Consider the following 23,364-nt stretch of genomic DNA (forward strand, 5'->3'; position numbering starts at 1 on the left):
GTCCGTTATATACAGAGTGTCGATAACAGCGGAGGTTTTATGATTTTATATATGTCTGGGTCAGAGGTTTTATCGCCACTTGGTACTGATAGACGTGTGTATATAAATATTATCATTTTTATAAAAACACAAATTGCACATGACTTATTTAAGTGAATTATTTATTAATTTAACATTGCATTTGTGAAGCATTAGTGGAGCCTTGAAAGGGATATATCTAAACATTGGTTGTGAAAAGGGAGGGAACATTGCAGTGGTTCTAAAGATAAACTGACGCCTATATAAACATGAATTTTACATATTTCTGTACTTTGTGTACCTGTATAATTGTAAAAATGTATATGTAACTTTTTCTTTTGGTTTTTAAGATTATGTAAGGACGTGTCTACTGTCAGGTTTGTTAATTTGGCGCAGGAAAACCGGAGTATCAGGGGGAAAAACCACCGACCAGCAATCAGTATCAATATGTATCGTACAATTGTCCCACATGGTATTCGAACTCGCGACCCAGAGGTGGAGGGCTTGTGGTATTATGTCGGGACATCTTAACCACTAAGCCTATAACTAGTTTTCCCATTGTACTCATATATATACATCAATATCTGTTCTCTAAAAAACCATCAATACTACTAGATATGAAAAACACTCTCTACAATTTCGATCTGTTCGTTAAATAGTGTAAAATGAAACTAAGTTCGAGATCAGATTTCCTTTTAGTCTTGTGTTTGTCTTACGTTTCCAGTTGTTACAATACATTTCGGACTAATTGAAGACTGACTGAAGATTGTCAGCTAATACATTGTAACTGTATCATCTGAATAACAAACTGTTTGATAAACATTGCAATATCATCAGCTAAATATTTTACAATCTTCAGACCATTGTTATCTCGATCTTCAAAAAAATGCTATAAACTCATTAAAGGAACTAGATCGTTAAAAAATCATGTAATAAAAGACAAAAAGAATTATAGAAGTGAAAATAATTTTAAAAGTTTTGTAGTTTGTGTTAATAACAAAATTTAAAAGTTTGTATAACCATTTTGTTCAAAATGATGAAAAACTGAAAATAAATAGAAACGACCCTAGTCACTATTTCATATTATTATAGTGTAAACAATCCCTATGTGCATGCGCGATTCGTAAGCATTCAAAACATCCGATCGAAGGAAATCTCATCTGTCTAATGGACATATCTGCTATCGACTGAAAACACAAATTTATCTACTACAGGTTCCTGATTACTGTGTTAAATCTAACAAACGTTGAAACGCATGCAGAAGTTTTGTGAAGAGTTTCTAAGTGTAAATAATCCTATACTGTACAGGTTTTTGCAGCCATAAAGAAGAGTTTTCATTATATGATATGGTTTTATATTTGCTTAGAACTACCATTTCATTTGTCATGATATTAGGTACTAGTCCGCTAAACTTGCCGATATTATTAGGATTTTTATTTTTTTTTGCCTCATATATAGAATTTATAATAAGGAAAAAGTGGGGAAAAACTAATAATATAGACATGTTTAGCGGACTAAGTAAGTACGTGTAGTTCTTTTATCATTATATCAATATTTGACATTCCCTATACATTGTATATACTTAGTTATAATGTCTATCCGTCTAATGGGCATTCCCTATATATCTCTAGTTATGGTCTTTATCCGTCTAATTGATATTCCTTATATAGCCCTAGTTATAAGGGAACAACCAACTAAATGAAAAAAAGACCTTCGAAATGGCCCCTGTGTATACAAGATTGAGCCCAGGATAGAATTCTGACCCGGCCGCTGATTGGCTGGTTAATTATGAATTTCCAAAGTAAAACTGTTTTCTGACAGGTAATTATTCCTAGATAACCATGATATGAATTTGGAAATTCAGATTGAAATTTAAGGTAAGAATATCAATATTGATAATTAATAGGTAAAAACATTAGAATTTCATGATTTTTCAGTGTCGAATGCACCCTATTTAAAAATGGCTACCCTGGTGAGAGTTTGAGCAGAAGGACCCCCTCTTTTTTTCTATCTATTGTTATATGAGAGCATATACTTTAAGTATAGAACATGGTGGCTCATCAGAATTCAATAGTATTAGAAGTAGATGCCATAACGTTTACACTGTGGTCTATGGAAAAGCATTTAGTTGGTTGCTCTCTATAGGGAACAACCAACTAAATGAAAAAAAGACCTTCGAAATGGCCCCTGTGTATACAAGATTGAGCCCAGGATAGAAGTCTGACCCGGCCGCTGATTGGCTGGTTAATTATGAATTTTCCAAAGTAAAACTGTTTTCTGACAGGTAATTATTCCTAGATAACCATGATATGAATTTGGAAATTCAGATTGAAATTTAAGGTAAGAATATCAATATTGATAATTAATAGGTAAAAACATTAGAATTTCATGATTTTTCAGTGTCGAATGCACCCTATTTAAAAATGGCTACCCTGGTGAGAGTTTGAGCAGAAGGACCCCCTCTTTTTTTCTATCTATTGTTATATGAGAGCATATACTTTAAGTATAGAACATGGTGGCTCATCAGAATTCAATAGTATTAGAAGTAGATGCCATAACGTTAACACTGTGGTCTATGGAAAAGCATTTAGTTGGTTGCTCTCTATAGGGAACAACCAACTAAATGAAAAAAAGACCTTCGAAATGGCCCCTGTGTATACAAGATTGAGCCCAGGATAGAAGTCTGACCCGGCCGCTGATTGGCTGGTTAATTATGAATTTCCAAAGTAAAACTGTTTTCTGACAGGTAATTATTCCTAGATAACCATGATATGAATTTGGAAATTCAGATTGAAATTTAAGGTAAGAATATCAATATTGATAATTAATAGGTAAAAACGTTAGAATTTCATGATTTTTCAGTGTCGAATGCACCCTATTTAAAAATGGCTACCCTGGTGAGAGTTTGAGCAGAAGGACCCCCTCTTTTTTTTCTATCTATTGTTATATGAGAGCATATAAGTATAGAACATGGTGGCTCATCAGAATTCAATAGTATTAGAAGTAGATACCATAACGTTAACACTGTGGTCTATGGAAAAGCATTTAGTTGGTTGCTCTCTATAACATATCTCCGTCTAATTCCCTATATATCTTTAGTTTTATGTCTATCCGTCTACTGGACAATCTACCATATATTCCTATTTATAGTCTCTATCCGTTTAATGGACATTTCCCTAAATGTCACTAGTTATATAACCATTTTCCATCTGATTCACTTAAAATATCAGCCTAACTATATATCTAATTTTTATGTGTATTTTTATGTATTCAAAGCAAAAATATAACTTATATATACATATGTTTGTTTAATAATGTACATACACCTGTATTCATGTATAATATATACATAATTAATGGGTGAAAATACCTCTCACCTCTTGACATATTTCCATCAAATACTCATCTAAAGCTTCATAGAACGTATGCTGTTTTACTTGGCAATGTAGATACAGGGGCGTAGTAAGCGGGGGTTGGTGGAGGTGGGATGGGTCGGGGGGGGGGGGGGGGGCAATTGCCTCCTCGTTCCCCATTACGGGGGCAAACATGTCTTTTTGCCCCCCTCCCTTCATTTTCGCCGACAGAGATGATCTAAAATTGCACATTTGAAAGAAAAAAAGGGTCCTCCTGCACATTTTCGTACTTTATTTTAGACAATTTTCCGCTGCGCGGCGCATTTCCTTAAACGTTCATGTATGCATATAATGTTGAAACGTTTAACAGTAAAAATTCAATACACATGAACTAGACTAAAAATGTCAATGAAGGGATTCTACGTATTAATAAAAATGTCTTAAAATATATATTTGTTTATATGACTTAGCAAGACAATTAATTCATTATTATTTTGTGCTACACACAACAATGTGCCGATGGTGTGAAGCCGGTTTGTTCAGATCGAGCAGAGTTGCATAATGATATGACGACATTCACAATTACCATTTATAAATGCAGGTAACTTTCTATAAAAAAATATCATGTTAAGAACGCTTTAAAACTATTAAAATACATTGTAAAACTCATCACTGCCATTCTAATTCGTAATATTTTTTTTCTCGTATGAGACTCTCGGACCCCCCAAACACCACAATATCGCACCTTCGAAACTTGCATGGCAATTTGCGTATTCATTAATTTCCTTTTAGCGACGCCACTGTCTATAAATGTGTACAAGGATTATAAAAAAATATATAAAGTATATATGGTTGTGTGTTGAATTAAACCTGTGGGTGTGGGGCGAGGAGGAGGGTGTCCAAATATTGATAACCTTTGCTTTCCCCCCTCCCCCTTCACGTTTCATTTTCCTACGCCACTGAGATACCCTGTAGATGTATCGGCTATTACACTTAATCAGGCCAATATAACCGATAAAATATCAGTGGCCTCTTAGTAGTGTTTTTTACATCTATATCCATTAGCCGGATGAGATTTTCAGCCACCCCGATTTCGAACTCGAATGTGCACTAGGTTCTTTCCGTTATAAACATCCAATGCCGACAGATACAGTTTCTTATTGTGTTTGGCGATATTTTAAAGTTGATAAACATTGCCAGTATTTCAAATAAAATGTTGTAATTTTGAAACTTTCTAATCTCAGGTATAAGAACATTTGTAGGAAGTCAAAAACACTAAGGAATCTATGTAAATCTAATGATTTAGTAACTTGAAGATAGCTAACATGGCAAATAGAAAAGTGACAAATGTTTTTACTACGACTTTGCAATTAAACATTTCAGATACATCATCACCATTACCATACCTCTAAATGTTTTTGAACTGGACTGGGTCTAAACGCTACATATAGTCCAGTCTAACTAGATTTCAACGTCAAACTAATTTGGGAAGAAATCCTTTTTGTTGGAATGTTTTTAGATTTCGACTATAAGTATCTGGTAAAAATACTAAAAAATCCCAAAAGGGGAAAGTGTTAATTTTTGTCAAGCTTTGATTATTGACAATCCTGCATCACTTGCATTTTTTATGATATTGTGAGCTAAGTTGATTATTAAATTAAGTTTTATTGATTTTCTGGATTTTTTGTCACTTCTCATTGGTCAAACACACGCCACGTGATCACTGATAAAAAACTTCATTGGACGATTTTTCCGGAAGTAGTTTATAGAAAAAGTATATTGCACGGATATTTTTAGATAACGTTATCTTCTACGTTAAGAAAACGCTTCGTGTTCCTGGCGCTTTGAAACAAACGCTTCAATGACCTAAGTTTGAAGCGTAACCATAAAATGTGACAGACGACGTTGATTGTTTCGGTTTCTAACAAAGATGATGATGACTTCCAACTGATGACTACAGTTTAAGCTTTTAAATTTTCAACATTTACACGGTAGGAATAATAAGGAGTAATCGAATAACATTCATTTAGCGTCTGGAGCCACCATTTAATAGTGAATATATACGTTTGGTGTTTAATTCTAAAATTTCACCTAGGCTTGTACCAACATTAAGCCTAGGCTAATATATAATCATACTGTATGTATACGATTTGTGTTTTACGGAATAGAGTACTTGATTAATGTACAAGTCAATTTGAATCTTTTAATATATGTTCGACGTCAAAGTGGAATATTTCATCGGAGAAGTAGTTGTCTGTGTCAAGACATGGGTGCTACAGGTATAATGGAGTACATATACATGTATGCAATTTACAAACACGCATACACCGGGTGTAATAAAAGCGTGGAGTGCATCAATTGATACTGTTTTCATATGTTGTTCTTAAATTAAACATGTTACAAAATCATAATATTGTAACTGTCATCACAAAGCAGAATTTACAATGCGATGCTTATTTAGATTCACACTCATTTCAAAATGTAAAAAAATACCAGAAAAATAATAAAACAATTATAGCATTTTGATTTTAGTCAATACATGGTTATATCGACTACAGAAAAAAATATCGACCTCGGACTGCGTCCTCGATCAATATTTTTTCTTTGGTCCATATTACCATGTATCATCCTCATCAAAATGCTGTATTTGTATAATATTATTCATAATAACATGTGCTTTACAGAAAAGGTTAGCGACTGGTAGCAGCAACCTACCCAACAGAAGAAGAAAATGACGACGAAAGAATTATTGATGTTGAATAAAACAAAATAAATGTGAATTTCGATATTTTGTCAGTGTATGCTTTCTTTTATCTTTAATGAGCAATTGCTCTGTCATTACGAGGTATTTAAATTTTAAAAGTTTGCCAGTATTGATAACACTGTTTCATTGACAAAAAACAACTATGGAAGCTTTTTTTTATACATGTACTAGCGCGATATTGATCAAATTTCTATTTTAAACATATTTCCGATAAAATTTAATGTTTGGTACATTTTCCGAAGATTGCTTTCGATTTTTGTGATCTTATTTTTGTTTTTGTTCTTTAGTGTGTATTTTAGATATGTTCTTTTCTGATATTTCAGTAATTGATTACTTAATCGCAATTTTGTTTCTTAATACGTGTTGGCTTTAATATAACAAATGGTAATGGTCAGTTAGTTTAATGTATTTATTTATCTGGGGCCGTTTGTTCAAATGTCTAAAAAAGTTAATCGAGGATTAACCCTACATGGAACCTCATTGCCTTTATGACGTCATTTCCAGAAAATGAGATGTTCACAAACGTTCATCAACGTTAACTTAACAGAGGATTAAAGCTCAGTGATGTACTTTCGATTTCACTATCACCAGATATTCGGATCAGCATGTCAAGATTTATATCGATGTTTATAACAACATCCAGACTATGATATACTTTAAAGAAATGCATTTGATGACAAAATGTGTTCTTACCTTGCCTGGGGGTTATGCTACTGTGGACGATGAGACGACCTGTGGTATCCTGAAATATGTGTTACTGACTTGCCGTATTTGATTTGATTATATAAGTTAAATGCCAATCGAACTATGTCTTAAACGATAATAATATACACATTCTGTTTACAAACTTACGTGTGTACTATTAATAGTTCTGATTCCAAGTAAATGACCGCTTCCAGTAATATAACTAGGTCTCTGGAAATTCCGGATTTTTTGTTTTGTTTACCTTTGCAAAATTTTCGTTTAATCAAAATGAACTTTCATTAGATTCTGGTATCGTATCCCGAGGGATGATTTCAAAACTCGAGGACTGGTAGAGGTGTATATCTAAATGGTTATACTATACAATTTTTATCATATGTTTTTATCATATGTTTTGAAATATGTGAAATATTTACAAAATTATTTTATGTATATCTCAATTAAATAAAAGAAAAAAGTGTTATCATTTACTGATATTCACAAAATGTTGTGATAAGATTTACAAAACCATGTAAAGTGCATGTAGCACAATAACTTAGTTTGGTATCTTTCAGTGAGATCGTTGATACTACGCCACACGTTAAAACCCCGTAACGATCTAATGAATACATTCGGCTGGTATCATGTCTGTCATGGTAGATTACAAAGAGATTTCTGGCTTACGGAAATAACATTGTGCAATTATATACTAACAATAGCTACATGTAAACTAAGCCACTTTAAAGCCCTACACGATTTTTTTTTACAGTTTTACACTGTGTTCACCATAGCAACAATATTTAGCTTAAAGTATTTTAGACAGGTAATGGTGTCGTACATGACAATTGTATAAGCATAAAATAATTGAAAACCTAAAAAAAACAGTATATAAAATTGTGCCCAAGTGATTTTCTGAGACAATGCTCCACTAGGACACATAGGCACCATTTCGTGCCAGGCCGGAATGCATAGTAGGCTGGGTACGTATATTCGGTTCCATGTTCATCGAAGATTTACTATATAGTAATTTATAGTAAAATGGCAGTGTTTAAAATATAAAATTTAGTGATGACATGATCACGTCTATTTTCATGCAGAATAAATAAAGATTGAACAGTGTTTTGATTGCGTTAAAGGTGGTATGAACGTAATGGGATACAGACATATTCAATGTGACCGTACACACATACTAACGTCACCATGGAATTTTCCGAACATTTCTGAGGAAAGCCCCCCACCCCCCACCCCCAACTATTAATAAAAGTTCATATTTTTTAATCAACTCACAATATTCGACTGTGCAGAAGGACGTTTCAGGGTTAAAAAAAACACTATTATTTCATTATGAGTAAATACAGAAATAGATAAACTTTTTAATTTTAACGTATCGTTTCCAATTACGAAAGCATTGTCATAGTTATAGTTTTTTATTTTGTTAATATTAGAAGTAGGAAAAACAACTTTTGTACTGAAATGTCTTAACGGCTTAAAACATGTAACAGTGATATACATTATTGCATTTCAGTACATTTTTTTTAAATATTAATAAAATAAGATAAAGACATCTATTTCAAAATAACAGTGTTTTAAACACTATCTTCAAATAAAAGGGAGGTGTGTTTCAAGACTCTGATTGCAAGTAGGTCGGAGTTTTGTCCTACAGTAGATCGGCTTTCCTTTATCTATTAAACATGAAAGTCATTAAATTGCATCCTATTATAAGTAATATATATAAAAATATGACTGACGAAAAATACTTCAAAAAGTATAATACAGTACATTACCCGCGCCCCTCAGATACAATGGTCAGCATGGAGACATAAACCTTGTTCAGATAAATCACAAAACAGTGTTAGGGTACTTAGCAAGCGAATTTAAATACATAATGTAATGATATATAAATCATGTTGCGTACAATTATCAGAATGATATGACTGCAGTAACGTATGAAGTACACAAATATCTGTTGATACTGCTAAGCAAATGTCATATTTGATATGGTGACATTTCGTTTCCATTTTAGATGATATTATAAACTCCACGGAGAGTAAGGTTCGCTTTAATAAATTAATAAGGCGACATGAGGTATATTTCTTGAGAAGATACACAACATTCGAGTTATCCTTCTTGACAAGTGTTCCATTTTGTGACCTGGTAATATAAGGATTAGTTAAATGTACATGTATATGGAAAAGAAAGAAATGGGTACCAAAACCACAGTAATATACGCAATATGATGTCAAAATTAAGATAATCAATATCTTTCATATGAATTCACATATGAAAGTCGGAGTCAATTTTCTCTCGTGTTGCAACTTTCCGCAGAAAATATCCTGCTATTATAAATATTCTATAACATTTAATATAAATCAGTATACCTTTCATGGAAATTATGACATTCAACCTTCTGTGGCATTTACAGTAACAAGTAACAAGAGCATGTTGTCTGTAACGACTGTAGATTGGTTGATTTGCTTAGCGTCCCACATCCAATCCGTATTATCTTACACATACAGACTTATCCGTGTTTGTGTCTCCTTTGTATTACAAGATTTAGATATGTATGTACGTTTTAATTTCTAATTTTATTGTAAGGATCATGGAGAGAAATTAATGTCGTTTTACATGTACTGTAATATTTGTGAACATCGACATAATGCACAATTTAAAAGTGTGAATTATAGTCCGCTATCAAATTCAATTTTAAACAAGTTATTGATAAATTCAATGAGATTAGACAGCAGGGCATTGTCTATATAGGTGTCTTCCTAGTTTATACAGAGTGTCGACAACAGTGAAGTTTTTGATGATTTTTATAAATACCCGTTCCTGTAAGCACAACGCAGATCATGTTTGATCTTTTTTCACGAGACAATGAAGATTAAAATATGATACAAATTCAAATCAAGCTTTATTTCACAACTATATGTACATATCACAAGGGTAAAAGTCAATTTTCAGTTACATCAGAGACATAAATACTTATTTATATATATTTTATAGATAAATGAAATGTATCTTTGGTTAAATTAGCCCTATCAATGATCAATATACAAAATATAAAATGCACAACTAGATCATAAAAAGACAAGTACATCAATTTAATAGTGATTATTTTGAAGTAATCAGATCTAGATTGACCGTAAAACGATTCCATTTAAAGAAAAATGAAAGAAAGAGATAGCCAGGTTTTTAATGACATGATAACACCACAAAATTAATACACTTCATACTTTTTATACTTGAGATAGTACAACACAGTACATGAACCGCGTTCTTCAGGTACAATGGTAACCAAGAAGATATTAGCCATGCGTATTGTTCGGATAAAACACAAAATAGTGTTAGAGTATTTACCCAGCGAATTTAAATACATATCTGACGATATATTAATCATGTTGTAAATAACTTTCAGAATGATATAACTGCATTAACGTATGAAGTACACAAATGTCGGGTGATACCGCTAAACAAATGTCATATCTGATATGGTGACATTTCGTTACCATTTTAGATAATACTTTAAACTCCACGGAGAGTAAGGTTCGCTTTGATATAGTACTAAGGCTTTATGAGTTATACATCTTGAGAAGATACACAATGTTCGAGTTATCTTTCTTGACAAGTGTTCCATTTTGTGACCTAGTAAAGGAAGCATTAGTAAAATGTACATGTATATGGAAATGAAAGAAATAGGTACCACATAATCGAAATGTGATGCCAAAAATAAATATATTAATATATTTTATATGAAGTCTGAACAAATATCTTTCGTGTCGCGATTGTTCGCTGAAAATCTCCCGCTATGATAGGAATTCTGCAACATGGACTTGAATTCAATATATACCATACATGGAAATTGCGTGATATTTAGCAAGGTTTGTGACCTTGACAGTAACATCATCATGTTTTCTGAAACGATTGTTAGTTGATTGATTTTCTGATCGCCCTAACTTCAGTCCAATAATCGTTATTCGTCGTACTATCTTACATACAATTTTTTCCATGTTTTTATATCTTTGTATTACAAGATCTGTTTACACAACGTATATCATATTTTACCTTTATCACTAGAGAACAAAGACTGAAATATTATGCAAAAACGTACACATCACATGAGTAGAGATCAGGGTTCAGTTTCATCAGAGACATAAATATTTATTCATATAGTTATATAGATATTATACAGTTATATAGTTACATGTAATGTATACTTATTTACAAATGTATATCTCTGCTAGCATCTTCTCTATCAATTATCAATATACAATATATAATGCCTAAAAGATCATGAAAAGATACCAACATAAATTACGTAGTGATATATGTGAAATAACCAGCTTTAGAATTATTGTAGGACGTTTCCATTTAAAGAAAAAACACAGGAAGATAAGGCAGGTTCTTAATTAATGTATACTAATTTAAATACTATTTCTCAAAATTACAATTTCTTTATTTTTATCAATTTAATTAAATGATTGTTAAGCACAAGAAATGGTTCTCTTTCATATGTAAGCTATGTAGCTGATGTATCAATGGTGCATTTTGTTTACGAGCCACTATCGAAAAAAAATGGAAATCTGTTAGTACTAGTTTTTAAAAAGAAAACTCCGGAGACACCTCAAACTGTTTAACCATCATCGGTTCGTGTGAAAAGCAACTCAACAATACACATTACTTATTTTTGTTGAATCTCGCGTAGTTTTAAATTCAATGAAGAAGAAATAAAAATGCTGCATCTTGCTGAAAATCCGACTGAATTTACACTTTCTGTCTGACTTAGGAGGAAAACAAGGGATTAAGTTTGTTTTGCATTAATATGTAGAATGTATAAGTTTTCATAACAAACACACAATAATGTAAATTGTGGTAGTCCTTTTGTGAAGTTAGAATACGTTTAGAGTTCAGTGCATCCTTCGTTTAAAGCAATCCACTTCTAAGTTTCATAAAAAAATAAGTCCGTAGTCCTCATCACGATCTGCAATAATATAAATGAATTATAAAACATGTAAATGATACCGATGGCTTTTTTTCGGGATTGGCCTTATCATGGCGACACTATTTTGAGGTACATTATCTACGAAAACAGACACAGAACAAATAACAAATTGTTATCTGTAGTATTTATCTATAAATACTACACAAATTATTAACTACAAAGAGATTTTAAATCAACAGTCTTTTTCATAACTTTTTCTGATTGATGAAAAGTTATATATATATATTTCAGGTCAAACATAATGGTTTATTTGTGCTTAGCTTTTATATATTTTAAAAGTAAAATATTCATGTAATGCTTAAACAATACGCACTGTAATGGGGAGTCTAACATTCATTGCAAGCATTGTATTATGCATATTTAGATAAGAAAAGAAAATGGGTCTCTTAGGTTAACAACATATTAACAGCAATTTAAGGACGTGTCAGGATTAGATGGTGGAGGACCCCGGAGTACCCGAGCAAAAACCAGACAAGTGATCAGCACTTGACAAGTACCTACATGGACGTCGTACTCGCGTCACAGAGGTGAAAGGCTAGTGGTAATATATCAAAACATGTAATTAATTTATCCTGTTTAAGATTTTCGTAGACATATTATATTGAATTTATCGCTAAAACATATCTTACTTCTTTGGCTATATAGTAGTAGCAAACAGGCAAAGTCATTACAATGGAGCGATTTTAAATAATAATGTAGGATCCAAAGTCATGTATAATAATGGGAGAAGTGGATAGAAATTAATCTAAACTAATATATATAGTATAAGCATGATGGTAAATAGTGACATATTGTGTTTGTACTTGTAAATAAAATTACCTTGTTCACTTTATCGAGCCAGCTTACGATCCACTTGTCCTGCCTTCCAAGCTTCGCTTAAAAAAGTAGAAAGATGTAAATTTTAAAAACCCAACATAACGTCTTACCGGAAAGTTGTTTCTTTAAGTAAGATAATCCTTCATAAGTGTGTGTATCAGTATAATATTACTTTAATTTGTCTTGTTAGTATATTTTGTTTATCACTTACGTTCATAGAGTTGTAATTAAGCATTGAAGTCACTCTTTTTTAATTGCTTATAATTATTTTTTCAGGCTACTTTATAAAATGAAATACGTTTACACGTACGATTCCATTGATTTTTCCAAGCGATTATTTTTGCCAAATCAATACGCAACTTAAATGTGTCTATTGTGACGTCACGATAACGTCGGATTTCCGCGCCATTCCCATATTTTTTTTCATCGTGGAATACAAAAAAAAAATAGGCAAATCAAAAAGCCAGAAACAAAAAAAAAAAAATTATTTTTGATTTAAAGTAAAGAAAATCCTTACCATTATGGCGTCCAGCTGGCCCTGTTAAAAGTATGAGAAATTTTATTTTAAACAGTTATTCATCGGATAGCTCAATGGTAATGGTAACTAAATCCTGATATCATCATTGAATAATAGTATTGATCTCTCAAATTATCAAATTCATTATAAAGGTTCAATATAATACAAAATGTTCCTTGGCACACCATGTGTTGAGGAAAACAAATGACCTCATATCATGTAAAAAATAGGCCAATTTCTTATCTTTAAATTTTTTTCTAAATTTCAGCAGTTTGTAATAAATTTAACTTTTTAAAGATAGTATAACTGATTGAAAACATACTTACTTACTTGCATTTTGTCTTGATTTGACTGAAAAAGCAAGTCAATAGCATGAATTACTATTAAGATATTCAAATATATAGAGTTATATTGCATTTTGCTATGAAGTCTTTTCTCCGGTCATTGCATGGTATTTATATTTTCATTTGTCAGTGAATATATTTATATATGTGAATATAAATTCAAGATTACGAAAAAAGAGAATATTATATATTGAATGCTTACCCTCAATTCCTGCATTTCATTCTACAAAAAAGCAAAGTTATCGTTTAATAATCAATACTTAGAAAATTTTCCTCTAAAAATGAAGCGCATAGGTAATGTTTTTGGTCAAGTGTTACTTGTGTACGCTGTATGATCATGTAAAAAGCAAATATACACACATACTACTTATATTGATTGCAAGTCTGACTTGTTTTTGTTGTCAGTATATCTATATTATTTATGTATATGTGTAGGTATTCTATTCTTTCGTAGCTTCAAATCATTTTAAAATGATTGAATAAACAATGTAGTATTTATTTGAAATGATTGAATAAACAATGTAGTAATTTGATTGATTGGATTTTTATCTTTGCAAAAAAAAAAAAAAAAAATGAATAGTTCAAAACAAGACGTGGTCTAACTACAGGTGCACAAACTCCAAGCATTAATTTGAGGTTAGGTGATTAGAAAACAATACCCCTCAATAAATCAATGATATATTCTTAATATTTTGAATTTGTTAGTTATAAACAAATGACATGCATTTTTCTGGTGTCATTGTGTTGTAATTTTAACAGTCGGCATCTTTTTAAGCCAGACAAAATTTGATAGTGATAACAGTAACTAAACGATGAAAACAATTGAGGGACATTACTTCAACTGTTACATTGACAGAATATAGATGTGTGCATCAGATATCAGAATGTTCCTATCAAAGTCCCAATATCTGTATCCATGGATTAGAAGAATTTTGAAGAAAAAGTCTTGTTGTAAATCATGCAGAGATTGGACTAAATCGAAGTCAATATAATTATTAATTTGAACTACTTCTACAAATACTAACAAGATCGGGGTCGAATTTAAATTGGCTTGTTGCTGCTAGTTAGGTATAGTATAACTTTAACATATAATATAATATTTGAAACGTAATTTTCTCTTACCTCCAGTCTGTTCCTTTCCTGTAAAGAAAAATTGTTTTGTTTTATAGTAAATTAAAGTACAATATTTTTGTCACCCATTTTTACAATAACTAGTTGTTCATAATTCATATGCATTTATATTATCATTATATATCATTAGATCGTTGATACTATTTCAATTAATCTTTTGATTCCATCGCAACTGTGATAAGACTACTTTAAATGAGAAAGATATTTATATCATCCCAATCGGAAAGAGGATATAAACATGGACATTTATGATTTAAAATATAATACTTACATCAGCCGATGCAGCCAGATGTCCAACAGCTACCGCTCCCCCTACAACCACAACCCCAATTGCTGCACCTGCCAGCATTGCTGGTGTACTGGCCGCTATTCCTGCGCCAAGTGCAGCATATTCTACTACACTGGCGCCAGCAAAGGCGCCTGCACCGGTAGACGAAACTACCACAGCCCCTTTGCCTATCGGGTGGAGTTTCTACAGAAATAAAATATCCCACGGATAATTTCTTCTCTATGTATTTTTCAAAACCATGAAATAATGAATATTAATAAGAAGAATATAATTTCCGAAACATATCATAATATTAGCAAATCAAACAGAATAAAAAAAACCTCAAAAAGTCACGTAGTCATTGTTATGGTAATACAAATCATCCAATTTCAACTGAAGGCCAGTATCCTTCAAAGTATGGCGGATATTATGTCAATGATAATAATCCCTGGAGTATCAAGGATGGTATGCCATCCTCGATATTCCAGGAGTTAATGTCATTGTCGTTAAATCCACTCTTGGGGTATGTCATACCAAAACGAAACGCTCTGTGTATGACAACAGATGAGACAGCTACTTTGGTACAACAAAAATAACGTTAAATAACGTTACACCGTCACTCTCTGTTGTCTCTGTAGACCTATGCTAGGTCAGGGTTTTTCTCCTGAAATACTTGCAATTTTACTATATGATATAGTACAATGATAATAACCCTTGACTTATCAAGAATGGTTTTTACGCTTGTCTAAATAATTTCATAATTTTTCATAAAATACACCGAGACATTCACTTTATATTTCTATGTGGCCTTTCAAATCAGAAGTAATGCTTTAGAGCAACCTCAGACGAGGAATCACACTCTTTATTATTTGAATTTAAGATAGGGCAGTACACAAGCAAACGGACTAACAAAGGCAGAAATAAAATCTTTAATAATGGATGCTTTGATTAGTGACAAAGATTATGGGTAATTACTACTAAGAAAGTTTGCATACTGACAAGCAAACTTTGATAAAGAAAATGAAATAGACTGTATTGTGATGAAATTGATTTAAAGTCATTTGATTAAATCTGATTTTATATTACTGGACATCCTACAAGTATAAATACCTCAGGTCATTTAAGCTTTACCTTCCCTGTTTACATTGAGTATGCATATGTGCTTTTGGATATTCCAATATTTCTCTACGGAATCCCTCATAATAGCGAATCTCTAACTCATTTTATGATATTATCTCACTAAAACATACTACAAGTCTTACCATTCTGGAAAGTCCATTAAACTTTTTGTATTGAATTGTCAACTGGCAACCAAGTCGATCAACAATTTCATGCTTAGCACTATTTACCAAAATAAGATCGGAATCCACTGTGTCTTGGCTAGGTTGAAAATCACATGACCTTTGTTATAGAATACGCATGCTGCACTCAAGGCATCAAAGTGAGGCCATGGCAAGGGGACGTAACAAAGTAAGAGATTTCGGGGAGAAAGGAGAGCTCCAATATTTAGGGCTTTTAGCAATCTAAGGCCTTGTATAATTCTGCGTACATATTATTGATAGAAAAGAAGACGTAAAGTATCAAAAGGAAACATGTCTCCATGTCACTTAATAAATTAAACTTTAGATCTAGTGTAAATCTGATCAAATTCGAGAATGTCATTTGAAAGACACCATCCTATTTAAGATGTTTTTGCAGGTTTAATATCAACGAAGAATACAACAGGTACAAAGGATGTCAAGTTTTTCAGTTTAATACAATTCTTAAAAGAAGCATAACTTACCCCGAATTTTGTTCCAGCGTAACACGCAAGACACAGAATGGAGGCTCCTATTAAGGCGCCGGCTGTTGCGCATGCTAATCCACACATTTCACAGGTTACGGCGAGTCCCTCTGCCACGATATGGCCACAAGGGGCCCCAATAGCGGCACCAGCAACACCTTCCCCAACCATCGCACATGATCTGTTATCCATGATGTTAAATCACCAATACTGTAAGAAATTACAAAATCAATGAAAATTGTATTGTTTCATTCAAAATTGCAATGTTGATATTGAGACATTTAAATGCAGTCATTGCCATTTTCTTCAGTCTGTAAACATATTTTATATGGCATATACGTATACTCCATATTTTGTCAGGTCAATAATAATTATTGAATTGTTCCAGTAAAATATAAAGAGTTGTTATTTCAGAATTTCTCTCTTGAGAATAGCTCTCTATTTGCACAATAGGATATTTAAATTTTGTTAATTCATGATCAATTTAAAACACAGAAATTATGTTACACGGAATGGGGTTACCCGATGACCCCCGGAACGAGGAGAGAGCCTTGTGGTGAGCCTATATTACAAGTATTATGTAGTCTTTTTAATCTGCTGAGTAATAATAAAGTGTTTTTATTAAATAACTTTGGGAACGGAATAGGAATGAAATAATAATATTTCCGTCGTATAGGTAAAACCTAAACTGTCTATACTACACGTGTGTATAAATGAAGTATGTACTTATTTTATTTTATCTTCATTTGGTCAAGATTTCCGCCTAACCCCACGGTGAGATGAGGACTTTATAAATAATGAATTACTTGTGATACCTATACAAATGGCCTATGTTCCGAAAGTTAGAGTAAGCGACAGTTAAAGATTAAAAAAAACCCACACATATGAAGTTTTATAATGAATATTCAAGGATATTTCACGCAAACAAAGTACTGCGTAAAGATTTGTTTTAGTTGAAGATATTCACACAAAATTAAATTCGACATCTTTAAAATACAAAGTGCCCTGACATCACATCGATTGTAAGCCAAAATTAAAGCGTTCTTCTCTTTAAGAAAACACTTATCGGTCGGTTCTCTCCGATGAAATGTCCTGGTCTCGAGGTGAGAAAGTAAATTTCTAAAAGACAAGAAATATTAAGTTTTAAGCTCTAAATTCTTACTTCTGATTACAGCAAAATTTTCACATGAAGTTTTTTTCTTTCTTTTTTGTTTTTATTGTATTTTTTTACGCTATTAAGTTTCTATGCTTTTTCCTTTGGTATCGGACAGAATAAGAGAATACTGTAATTTTAGTTTTTAGAATTTTAATCTAAAAGCGGTCATATGCAACGGAATTATCCGCAAAAAAATCTAAAAAAAAAAAAAAAAAAAAAAAAAAAAAAAAAAAAAAAAACAATTACACTTCTTTATAAGTTTATTAAGAAGAGCCTGATGCATATTCAGTTATGATATCTAAAGATAAATAGCCGAGCTGAACAGATTAGATCAGACTATAGAATATTATAGAAAATTGTGCATGACTGTATATAGAATAAAAACTTCCAAATTCAATAAGTGTTAATTGTAATGGGTGATCATAACTGAGGTCACCCAAACACTTTATTGTATTGTGATTAAATCCCTATATACTAATTTTATCGAAATCTAATATCTAAATTTCGACCAATCAGAAGCCGCTGTTGTTGCAATGTGTAGATATTTTTACTGAAAGTAGACTATAAATCAATTGTTACCAATCAGAAGCAAGACAATGTCGACATTGCTGATTGACAAAGAAGAAGAAACAAAACCAATATGACCTTTCGACTTCTTTTGAGCTTGGAACTATTTTAGCCACAAATCAGGAGATTCCTATATAACTATTTACTAAAGGGTAATGAATGTCAAATTCGTTACTAAAACATGTTTACTTGTCTTACCTGAGGGTTATAGTAATTCTATGTTTAACAATAATCTTTTATATGCAAATAAGATCTGTTTAAATTTGTTGATGTAATTTCGATTTCACTATCACTAGATCTTCCGATCAGCATATTAAGATTTATCTCGATGTTCATGACAGCACCAGGGTTTTGATAAAAAATAGCAAAAAATGCATTTGATGACAAAATGTGTTCTTACCTTGCCTGGGGATTCTGCTAATGTGGATGATGAGACGACCTGTGGTATCCTGAAATATGTGGTGCTGACTTGCTTTATTTGATTTTATTATATAAGTTTATTACTTTGGAAATCCCAATTGAACTACGTCTTAATCAAATATCCATATTCATAAAATTTCCTGTGTATTATATATAGCTCTTATGCCAGGTAAATGTAAACTTCCAGTAATGTAGATGGGTATCTGTAAATGTCAAACAACTTCGGTGAACATATTAAAATATCGATTTGGCCTTTAATGCCTCATGTTTAAACTCTAGTAATTTACTGTGTACATATTCGGGTAACAAGCAGAACTTACCCACCCGAACAGATTCTAAATATAGATGTACATAATTCTATTTAAAGCCAAATGTGTTTTCCAATGACCTAGTTAATATACTGAAAATACCTGTAGCTAATTATAGTACACTGTAGTACATTACGTTGCGCAATACTATATTCGTAACCCAGAAATCGCTGTGTAAGCTACCCTGAAAGATATTTGCATGTTATTACTAACGATTTATCCATTGGAGCGTTACGGGGGTTTACCTGGCGTGACATCGAAGATCTCACAGAAAGACATCAAATCAAGTATCACTATCCTACTTGTACTATGGTTTTCTGAAGCTTATAACAACATTTTACGAATAACAGCCAATGGTAAGATATGATGATTTTATTTAATTGTGATAAACAATAAAAGTATGATGTAAATATTTCATTTTTTTCAAAACATATGATAGAAAGTTAATAACATGACCATTTAGATATCACACCCCTACCGACCCTCGAGCTTTGAAGTCAGCCCTCGGGATATGGGTATAATTTCGCAAAAAGTATTCTTGTCTTTTTAAATATATTGAGCAAAATTAAAATGCATACGCTTATCTAATGAAAGTTCATTTCGATCAACCAAATCCCTTCCAAAGGTTTTAAAGATGCTCCACCGCTGACAAATAGTATTTTTTACCTCTATCAAAAAAAAGGGACAGACGAATTAGCAGTTTTTTTCAGTTACAAAAGTTACTTACTTTACACAATTAACACAATTGAAGAGTTTTAGCTTCTAATTTTACTTCATTCAAGATAAAAAAAAATATTAAAAAAATAATTAATTGCGTCCTGAAAAAAATCCATGGCACTATGTCCTATATGGAATGAATTACAGATTGCGCATGAACCAAAAGCAAAATTAAATAGACATATATATACACGATTAATTATAAACACCAATCATTGTTCAAATGTTGAGTATCGTTTATGCTCTGTCGGCGGTGGACCATCTTTAAATATTAAAAAAGCTAGAATTTCCAGAAACCTAAATATTACTGGAAGTGTTCATTTACTTGGAATCAGAGCTATAAATAATACACAGGTAATTATGTTAACAGACTTAGTTCAATTGGAATTTAACTTATAAAATCAGTTAAAATACGTATTATACATATCTAAGGATATCTCATCGTCCGAAGTATCCGATCCCCGAGGCAAGGTTAGAACACTTTTTATAATCAATACATGTTGGAGCCTGGATGATCCTAGGAATCTTGATGATAGTGAAATCAAAAGTACATCAGCACGTTTTAAACAACAGCTCTTTAATTGAAAAATACAGAGATAAACTAATTTTACCATAGGTAAGGCAACTACATACGAACATGTGCGAGAACTAATTTAAACATTCATTTTTTTCATCGTTTTTAAACAGATTTAGATGCTTTGTGATCTTATGGTAATTTTAAGATAGTTCCATATTCTGAAGTTCTTCGTAAATATTTATCATGGTCATGAGGGGTACACGCGACCCTTATTTCTCCGAAACGTCAACCAACAAGGCCACCATTTTGTATTGTTTCATTCAAAATTGCAATGTTGATATTGAGACATTTACATGCATACATTGGCATTTTCTTCAGTCTGTAAACATATTTTATGGCATATACGTATACTCCATATTTTGTCAGGTCAATATTAATTATTGAATTGTTCCAGTAAAATATAAAGAGGTTGTTATTTCAGAATTTCTCTCTTGAGAATAGCTCTCTATTTGCACAATAGGATATTTAAATTTTGTTAATTCATGATCAATTTAAAACACAGAAATTATGTTACAAGGTACGGGGTTACCCGATGACCCCCGGAACGAGGAGGGAGCTTTGTGTTGAGCCTATATTACAAATAATATGTAGTCTTTTTAATATGCTGAGTAATAATAAAAAGTGTTTTTATCAAAGATGCTCCACCGCCGACAGAGCATAAATGATATTCATCATTTGAACTATAATTGGTGTTTAATCGTGTATATATATATGTCTAATTAACACAAAAAAAAAATAAAATAAAAAAGACTATTTTGCCTTTGGTGCAGGCGCAATCAGTACTTCATTCCATATATAGGATATAGTGCCATGGACTTTTTTCGGGATGCAATTTTTTTTTATATTTTTAACTTGAACTAAAATTAGGATCTGAAACTTCTCAATGTTGGTAATGGTGTAAAGTAAGTACATGTAACTTTTGTAACTGAAGAAAAATACTAAATCGTCTGCTTCTGTTTTTGATAGTGAAAAAAATACTATTTGTCAGCGGTGGAGCATCTTTAAATAACTTTGGGAACGGAATAGGAATGAAATAATAATATTTCCGTCGTATAGGTAAAACCTAAACTGTCTATACTGCACGTGCGTATAAATGAAGTATGTACTTATTTTATTTTATCTTCGTTTGGTCAAGATTTCCGCCTAACCCCACGGTAAGATGAGGACTTTATAAATAATGAATTACTTGTGATACCTATACATATGGCCTATGTTCCGAAAGTTAGAGTAAGCGACAGTAAAAAATTTTAAAAAAAACCCGCACATATGAAGTTTTATAATGAATATTCAAGGATATTTCACGCAAACAAAGTACTGCGTAAAGATGTTTTAATGGAAGATATTCAAACAAAATTAAATTAGACATCTTTAAAATACAAAGTGCCCTGACATCACATCGATTGTAGGCCAAATTAAAGCATTCTTCTCTTTAAGAAAACACTTATCGGTCGGTTTCTCCGATGAAATGTCCTGGTCTCGAGGTGAGAAAGTAAATTTCTAAAAGACAAGAAATATTAAGTTTTAAGCTCTAAATTCTTACTTCTGATTACAGCAAAATTTTCACATGAAGTTTTTTTCTTTCTTTTTGTTTTTATTGTATTTTTTTACGCTATTAAGTTTCTATGCTTTTTCCTTTGGTATCGGACAGAATAAGAGAATACTGTAATTTTAGTTTTTAGAATTTAATCTAAAAGCGGTCATATGCAACGGAATTATCCGCAAAAAATCTAAATTAAAAAAAAAAAAAAAAAACAATTACACTTCTTTATAAGTTTATTAAGAAGAGCCTGATGCATATTCAGTTATGATATCTAAAGATAAATAGCCGAGCTGAACAGATTAGATCAGAGTATAGAATATTATAGAAAATTGTGCATGACTGTATATAAAATAAAAACTTCCAAATTCAATAAGTGTTAATTGTAATGGGTGATCATAACAGAAGTCACCCAAACACTTTATTGTATTGTGATTAAATCCCTATATACTAATTTTATCGAAATCTAATTTCTAAATTTTGACCAATCAGAAGCCGCTGTTGTTGCAATGTGTTGATGTTTTTACTGAAAGTAGACTATAAATCAATTGTTACCAATCAGAAACAAGACAATGTCGACATTGCTGATTGACAAAGAAGAAGAAACAAAACCAATATGACCTTTCGACTTCTTTTGAGCTTGGAACTATTTTAGCCACAAAACAGGAGATTCATACATAAATATTTACTAAAGGGTAATGAATGTCAAATTCGTTACTAAAACATGTTTACTTGTCTTACCTGAGGGTTATAGTAATTCTATGTTTAACAATAATCTTTTATATGCAAATAAGATCTGTTTAAATTTGTTGATGTAATTTCGATTTCACTATCACTAGATCTTCCGATCAGCATATTAAGATTTATCTCGATGTTCATGACAGCACCAGGGTTTTGATAAAAAATAGCAAAAAATGCATTTGATGACAAAATGTGTTCTTACCTTGCCTGGGGATTCTGCTAATGTGGATGATGAGACGACCTGTGGTATCCTGAAATATGTGGTGCTGACTTGCTTTATTTGATTTTATTATATAAGTTTATTACTTTGGAAATCCCAATTGAACTACGTCTTAATCAAATATCCATATTCATAAAATTTCCTGTGTATTATATATAGCTCTGATTCCAGGTAAATAAAAAACTTCCAGTAATGTAGATGGGTATCTGTAAATGTCACACAACTTCGGTGAACATATTAAAATATCGATTAAGCCTTTAATGCCTTACATTTAAACTGTAGTAATTTACTGTGTATATATTCGGGCAGAACCTACCCACCCCGAACATATTCTAAATATAGATGTACATAATTCTATTTAAAGCCAAATGTGTTTTCCAATGACCTAGTTAATATACTGAAAATACCTGTAGCTAATTATAGTACACTGTAGTACATTACGTTGCG

General features: G+C 31.8%; 1 protein-coding gene across 2 annotated transcripts; it reads right to left on the minus strand.

Annotated features, from left to right (window-relative positions):
• Positions 1–9,710: 9,710 nt before the first annotated feature.
• Positions 9,711–23,039, minus strand: LOC138311801 (uncharacterized). 2 transcript variants are annotated; one of them, XM_069252993.1, is made up of 10 exons: positions 22,900–23,039; positions 18,798–18,846; positions 16,675–16,884; positions 14,895–15,095; positions 14,615–14,632; positions 13,695–13,715; positions 13,479–13,499; positions 13,149–13,169; positions 12,635–12,690; positions 9,711–11,794 (listed from the first exon to the last, which is right to left on the minus strand). In XM_069252993.1, exons 3-9 carry the CDS (start codon positions 16,864–16,866, stop codon positions 12,658–12,660), a joined length of 507 nt encoding a protein of 168 aa, XP_069109094.1. In that variant the 5' UTR covers positions 16,867–16,884; positions 18,798–18,846; positions 22,900–23,039; the 3' UTR covers positions 9,711–11,794; positions 12,635–12,657. The 2 variants fall into 2 exon arrangements, with proteins under 2 accessions (XP_069109094.1, XP_069109093.1); XM_069252992.1 differs by lacking the exon at positions 22,900–23,039 and having other exon boundaries at positions 18,798–19,135.
• Positions 23,040–23,364: the final 325 nt, after the last annotated feature.

Source organism: Argopecten irradians, unplaced genomic scaffold (genome assembly GCF_041381155.1).
Source record: "Argopecten irradians isolate NY unplaced genomic scaffold, Ai_NY scaffold_0121, whole genome shotgun sequence".
Classification (NCBI taxonomy): Eukaryota; Metazoa; Mollusca; class Bivalvia; order Pectinida; family Pectinidae; genus Argopecten; species Argopecten irradians.

Excerpts from the sequence above, each read along its gene's own strand:
- LOC138311801 (XM_069252993.1), bottom strand. The coding sequence starts at position 16,866 with ATGGATAACAGATCATGTGCGATGGTTGGGGAAGGTGTTGCTGGTGCC. Across the intron at positions 13,170-13,478 it reads CAAATCAAGACAAAATGCAA|GGCCAGCTGGACGCCATAAT; the intron begins GTAAGTAAGTAT and ends TACTTTTAACAG. Across the intron at positions 12,691-13,148 it reads GCCAGCTGGACGCCATAATG|CGAAGCTTGGAAGGCAGGAC; the intron begins GTAAGGATTTTC and ends TACTTTTTTAAG.